General features: G+C 51.4%; 1 protein-coding gene across 2 annotated transcripts in view; it reads left to right on the forward strand.

Moving 5' to 3' along the window:
- ERCC4 (ERCC excision repair 4, endonuclease catalytic subunit) overlaps window positions 1–6,779 on the forward strand; it is a 32,479-nt gene extending 25,700 nt beyond the window's left edge. For both annotated transcript variants that reach the window (XM_084764769.1, XM_084764770.1), the window contains one exon: window positions 2,484–6,779. In XM_084764769.1, coding sequence (XP_084620895.1) covers window positions 2,484–3,217 — 734 coding nt within the window. In that variant the 3' untranslated portion in view covers window positions 3,218–6,779. The remainder of the gene's footprint in view (window positions 1–2,483) is intronic.
- Window positions 6,780–7,146: the final 367 nt, after the last annotated feature.

Consider the following 7,146-nt stretch of genomic DNA (forward strand, 5'->3'; position numbering starts at 1 on the left):
GCTGGATTCCAAGTGCACTCTTCTTCACAGGGACCTCCATATCAGCCAAGCAGCACGGGAGGCACAGTGGGTTAAGGCTGATTAACTCTGACGAGAGTGGGTACAGTCAGAGGCCTGGGCCTCAGAGTTCAATGGGCTTTAGGTGCCCTGCCGTCCCTGTGGCACTCTACCCGCCTCGGGCTCAGAAACAACAGATCAGTGCATTGGAGCCCTGAGCCAAAGTCAGTCCTACTCTCTGACAGAGTTTTACCGGCTATCAGTCAGGGGCTGGAGAAAAGGCCTGGAGGTTACAGTCACTTGCATGAAGGCCTGACAGTCTGAGTCCCGTGTCCCCTCTGACCTCCATACCTGTGCTGTGACGTGTGGTCAGAGATGCTTGTTAAAACTGTGGGCTTCAGTGGTGGGAACTGGGTTAGCATCCCCAGGGATCCCCAAGGCTCTTGGGCCACCTGCCCTGGGAAGCATGCCTCGGAACATCTGTGCCCTTTTTGAAGCAGATTCTTAGCTCTGCCTAGCTTGCTGGCCTTTTGGGAGGAACTAAGCCTATAACGCAGGGGACAGGAGGGAGGGTCAAGCTGTGTGCGCCACACACAAAGCACTCCATAGAGGCCTGCGCTTTGGACGCCTCTGTCTGAGGTTCCTGTTGCTGCTGTAAAACATGACACAGACTTGGTGTCTTTAGAAACACACACTGGCCTCCTTACAGGTCTGCAGGCTGGACACAGTTCCAATTGGAAGTCATTCAGCTAGCACCAGGGTGTCCACAGGGCTGGTTTCCTCCTAGCAGTTCCATAGAAGAGCCACCTTGTTTTTCCAGTACCTTAGAGACCACTGCATCTTGATTCATGGCCCCTTCCGCTACCTTCAAAGCCATACCGACGTCCTCTGTGACCCCGATGTCCTCTGACCCCGATGTCCTCTGTGACCCCGATGTCCTCTGTGACCCCACTGCCTCCCCTTTCTTTCCTAAGGGCTCTGGGTTTACCCAGGTATCTCCGTTGCTATGACGAGTACCTGACGAAGCAATGTAAGGGAGGGATTAATTGGGCTCCTCTCTCAAGAGGTTTCAGTGCACACATAGTCAGCGTCACTGTCCCCAGGCCTGGGATGAGTCAGAACACTGTGCAGAAAGGTCTGGAACTGAGAGCTGTTCATCTGTGGCAGCTCCATTGGTCAGCCTCCTCTGATGGCTCTATCTCTCAGCAGCCCACTCAGCTATGATGTCACCTACACACTAACCCTCACGGAGGTCAGAGTCCTCTAACTGCGGGAGCAATGACTTGATTATGCAATGAGCCTCGGGGACATCTCATTTCCAAGTCATAACATCCAGTGGCCCAGGGTGACCGAGCCTCAGAAAGCCTACCTGAGTTCTGCTGGAAAGTCCCCTCCCTCCCACGGTGCTGGGGAGCCCTACCGAGCAGTAACTGGGCACAGGCAGTAGGGGGCCATAATTTTGCCTATAAACACCTTTAATACTCAACAGTGCTCTTGAGGCTGAGGAGACATACCAGTAGGTAGGAATGTTGGCTGCACAAGTGTGAAGACCTGAGTTCAAATCCCCGGCATTGATGTTAAAAGCTGGGTATGACCACATGTGCCTGTATCCCCACTGCTATGGTGTGTAGAGATAGAGAACCCCTGGGGGGTTGCTGGCTGCTGGTCTAGCTCCAGGCTCGATGACAGACTCTGTCAGAGGGAAGCAACAGAATGGACAGTCACCAACTTCCTCTGAGCACATGGGCTCAGCATAGCTACACACACACACACACACACACACACACGCGCGCGCGCGCGCGCGCACACACACACACACACACACACACACACACACACACAGGAGCGCACACCCACGCGCACACACACACACGCGCGCGCGCGCACACACGATCACGACCATATAACACACACATACATGCTCACATGCATGTAGCACACACGTACACGCTCACTTGCATGTAGCTCACACACAAATAAAGTTGTTCTTAAAGCAGCAGTACCACCACCCCTGGCCTTGTTGAAAATGCAGTTTGGGAGCTGTGATCCAACACCTGTCCTGAGTTCAGAATCTGCTCCACAGCATGGCCCAGGTGTGCACACACGTGTAAGGAGCCCAGCCTCTCCCCTTTCCCATCTCTACACCTGAGGGAAACGTCAGAAGGCAGGCCTCTTAGCCCTCCACACGCGTAGGACCTGGAAACACAAGGACCAGCCCAACTGTGGTCAGTGTCCCCATAAGGGACCAGAGGGGAACCGGAGCCAAGGTGTTTGTGTGAACTACCAGGCCAGGCTAACTTTCCTACTTGGTGACATTTAACTTGAGGAAAACTCCCTCTGCTTTCTCTATAAATGCCATTTTTTCAGAATGATAGAAAATGTTTTAGCTATTAATCTGAGTTTAACAACAGAAACCGATGTAAGGCTATCTGAGTCCATCTCTGAGCACTCTCCTTGTTGCGTGAACTAAATGCCCCGTCTCACAGGGGGCCAGGAGAGGAATGGCACACAGCCCAGCATCGTGGTGGACATGCGTGAGTTTCGGAGTGAGCTCCCGTCTCTGATCCATCGGCGGGGCATTGACATCGAGCCAGTGACTCTGGAGGTGGGCGATTACATCCTGACGCCTGAGTTGTGCGTAGAGCGCAAAAGTGTGAGCGACCTCATCGGCTCTCTGCACAGTGGCCGCCTGTACAGCCAGTGCCTGGCCATGTCACGCTACTACCGGCGGCCCGTGCTGCTCATCGAGTTTGACCCAGCCAAGCCCTTCTCCCTGGCGCCGCGTGGTGCCTTCTTCCAGGAGATGAGCAGCAGTGATGTGAGCTCCAAGCTCACCCTCCTCACCCTCCACTTCCCGCGCCTGCGGCTGCTCTGGTGCCCCTCGCCCCACGCCACAGCGGAGCTGTTCGAGGAGCTCAAGCACAACAAGCCGCAGCCTGATGCAGCCACTGCCATGGCCATCACCGCAGACTCGGAGATGCTGCCTGAGTCGGACAGGTACAACCCTGGCCCCCAAGACTTCGTGCTAAAGATGCCTGGGGTCAACGCCAAGAACTGTCGCTCCCTGATGAATCAGGTGAAGAACATCGCAGAGCTGGCCACCCTGTCCCTGGAGCAGCTCACGAGCATCCTGGGGCACTCAGGAAACGCCAAGCAGCTGCATGACTTCCTGCACACTGCCTATGCAGACGTGGTGTGCAAAGGCAGAGTGAAGAAGTGACGTCACCCAGATCACTATTTAGTGATCATTTGCGTAGCAGTCCATTCTTTCCCAGGGCTCTTAGGGCCTGGCATTCTATCCCCCAGGCCACTGGTCCAGAAGCCAGGAGCTCCCCCTGGGCTCTGTGCTGGGGGGGGGGGTGTTCTTGCCTCCCCTTGCTGTCTCTTGCCCCTCGGTGCTCTGTCTGTGCTAGGCTGGCAGTGATCCACTTGAAATAAGCTGGGGTAGGATCATGCCACTTGAAGCAAACAGAGCCAATGTTGCTATTCAGGCTGGTGAAAACACTCCGTGTTCATAGCACTGTCTACACAGGGCATGGTAGACCCGAGACAGGGCAGCTGCCCCTAGTTTTCCCTCCAGCCATGTTCCTCAACTTCTTCACCTCCCACTCACAGCATCAAACCAACCCACTAGTCTCCTGGTCAGCACATATATGTAATAGCATGTGCTGTGACTTGCTTGTCTAGACCAGTGTTTTTAGCAAAATTAGCTGCTTGTTGACAAGATTTTATGAGGTAATGAGGGATTCCTCAGAATTCTTGGTTGTCTCCATGTTTGACCTCCAAATTCCTATCCTAAGCCCAAATGACAAGTCAAAGAGTCCCCCAGCAACACAATTCACTGGTCTAGGAGGCCAGCACCATACCAGAAGCATACCATCTCTGCCCTGCCCAGCTCCGCCCTGGCTGCTTCTGCTTGCCTGGGTAGGGACTAGATGTGAGCAAAGGCGGTCCAGGTGCTTTCCACACATGGGTCTCTCTTCATATTAAAGGATTGTAGATAACTGGAGGGTAGAATATAAGAATTCAAAAGAAATACATAGATGTTTAAAGACCCACAAGCCAAGCTCATGATCGAATTAGACTGGCTTTTCTGTGTGAACACGCTATTCACAGCACCTTCATGCCGTTCACAAACCGTGATCCTTAGTGTTCAGTAACAAGCAGTAAATTTTCTACCTCATGAGCTGATGCTGACATGAGTTCTAGCCTTGCCACATGGTTGAGTGTTTCATCAGTGTCAGCCATGTTTTGGTTTGTCATGCTAAACTGATCAAAAAGTGGACCTTGTAACAGCAATATCATCTCCGACTTTAACAGGCACTTTGAACTGAACCTTTCATGTTGGCATCTTGATTTATTAGTACTCAACAGTACAGTTGTCCCTCAGTGTCCTTGAGAGATTGCTTCCAGGACCCTCTGACCGTGCAGCCTGTGGATGCTGCACTCCTTCTGTGGTACTTGTGTACAACCTCTGCCAGTGTCCTGTGAATGTCAGGCCATCTCTAGGTGGCTTAGAGCAGCTGCTGCAGGACAGGTGTGCAAGCTTAGAGCAGCTGCTGCAGGACAGGTGTGCAAGCTTAGAGCAGCTGCTGCAGGACAGGTGTGTAAGCTTAGAGCAGCTGCTGCAGGACAGGTGTGTAAGCTTAGAGCAGCTGCTGCAGGACAGGTGTGCAAGCTTAGAGCAGCTGCTGCAGGACAGGTGTGTAAGCTTAGAGCAGCTGCTGCAGGACAGGTGTGCAAGCTTAGAGCAGCTGCTGCAGGACAGGTGTGTGAGCTTAGAGCAGCTGCTGCAAGACAGGTGTGCAAGCTTAGAGCAGCTGCTGTAGGACAGGTGTGTGAGCTTGCAGCAGCTGTTGCAGGACAGGTGTGTGAGCTTAGAGCAGCTGCTGCAGGACAGGTGTGCGAGCTTGCAGCAGCTGCTGCAGGACAGGTGTGTGAGCTTAGAGCAGCTGCTGCAGGACAGGTGTGCGAGCTTACAGCAGCTACTATAGGACAGGTGTATATAAAGGCTGGTTCCCCTGTGCTTTTCAAGAGGTAATGACAAGAAAGAGTACATGTTTAAAGAGACGCATTTGTTTCCTGTATTTCCAATCCTTGGTTAAGTCCAAGGATGCAGACAGAGGACAGCTCACTCACATTGGGCATCCTGTCCAGAGCCTTTCAGGGATGAATGTCAGGGTATCAAGACACAGTCAGGTATCAGAAACATGGAAAATAGGGGGAGAGATTTTTAAAAGTAATCTAAAGGTAGAAAAAGGATCTGAGCTACTTGTTTCAACCCAGGGTTAAACATGGCCTTGCCCTCTGGACTAGGGCAGACTCCCAGTCGGTAATATGCACGTGTCACTTCCACTCACGGTGCACGGTCTCTTCTCTGTGAACTTCCACCTCCCTTTTCTGTCGTTCTGTTCCATAAAACACAAGTCTTAACATAGCACACGCTACGGTGGGTGTTTCATTCCAATTTAAAACATCAAAGTTCTTCCTGACGCCGCTTTAAGCAGTCCTTGTTACCTGGTGCAGCCGTCTTTAACCCGCAGACTCCCGGTGACCTCAGCGCCTCCAGTCAGCTGTTGGCTGTGGCACTTGGGGGCAGAAGCAGCCACACAGTCTCAGGTGGGCTGGGGCGTGACTGGTGGCTTCTGTTGAGCTGTAGGTGGTCATCCCAGGTGAAGACTCACCGCCTCTTCCTCCACTGACTGTCGTATGTGTTTCCAGGCATGGAACGCTGCCGGGACATGCATCACTTGTTTGCCATTCTCAGAATTTTTTTTTTTTACACATTTTTAGAATCTTTAGTGAAGGAGCAGGAAGCTACAAAGTGAAAGCCTGACTTTGTTTCCCAGCTGCTTTTTCTACTTTTGATGTTGTTGTTGTTGTTGTTGTTGTTGTTGTTGTTGTTGTTGAAGATCATAAATACCCAGTTTACTGATGAGCTCCTGGGTAGCTTTAAAAGACCTTCAAAAGCGAGGCCAGCATTGTGGTTTCAGGTTGTTTACACGGAGCCTTGGGCCTAAAAATTACAAGAAAATTATTCTTGGGTCTACTTACTTAAGTCCTAGCACCTCTCTTGGTGTTTTTTAAATTATATGAGGAGATAGCCTACTCATTAGCCACCAAGCCAAGCACGGTGGCCCTCGGCCCTAATCCCAGCTCTGGGGAGGCAGAGGCAGGCGGATCTCCAAGTTAAACCAGCCTGCTCTGTAGTGAGTTCCCAGCTAGCCTGGGCTGTACAGTAAGGCCCATCTCAAACAAAAAGTGTGGCTGTCAGCATACTCAGGTAGCCAGACTCACTTTGGTAGGCGCTCACCGGACTGTAGGCCTCCAGCTGGTTTGCGAGCCTTGTGGTACAATCCCCAGTTCACAGGAAACTGGAAATGACAGTGAAGCCAGTGTTGTTGAGATACAGGGACTAGGGGAGAGCCGAATTCTTGCCTTCGCTTTTGCTTTTTCAGTGGATGTGATTTCACACTGCCTTGGAGAACTTCTTGGGGGAAATTCTGTTTAACTTAACTGAGAAACGTCCCCTCAAAAGAACATTAAGAAAAAGATGAAAATGTCACTTTACTTATTTTGCTCTCATTTTGATGTTAACTATTTCCTGTCCGATCCTGAGCTACAGTACATGATTGTCCATCATTTTCAGAGGCACTTGGTAGCCTGCAGCACTGAGCTGTTTCGCACTGTTCCTTTCTGTTCATTGTTTTAATTTATGGTTGCATAAGCCAGGATTTGTTAAGAGGGATACAAAACTAAAATATGTATACTTGTAGTCTGTCTGTCTGTCTGTCTGTCTGTCTTGGTTTATTTAGCATCTTCCTCAGCCTCCTGGGCAAAGTAAACGTGACAGTGCACGGTAAGGGGGCATATGTGGCTAGTGACACACGCCAGGACACGTTAAGGGGGCATATGTGGCTAGCGACACGCCAGGACACGTTAAGGGGGCATATGTGGCTAGCGACACGCCAGGACACTGAAGGTTGCCATTATGCAGAATTAGACACTTGAAGTGGGTTTGCTCTGAACTGCGGCTTCTGCCTGGCTCTTGGCAACCCACGTTCTGTGTCATCAATGCACTTTTCTCGGTCGTTCCTTCTTAGCGTTCTGTGACGTCTCCTTATGAAAGGAGCAGGAGAAGAAAAGCTG

This window comes from Acomys minous (assembly GCF_964271855.1).
Source record: "Acomys minous genome assembly, chromosome: 16".
Classification (NCBI taxonomy): Eukaryota; Metazoa; Chordata; class Mammalia; order Rodentia; family Muridae; genus Acomys; species Acomys minous.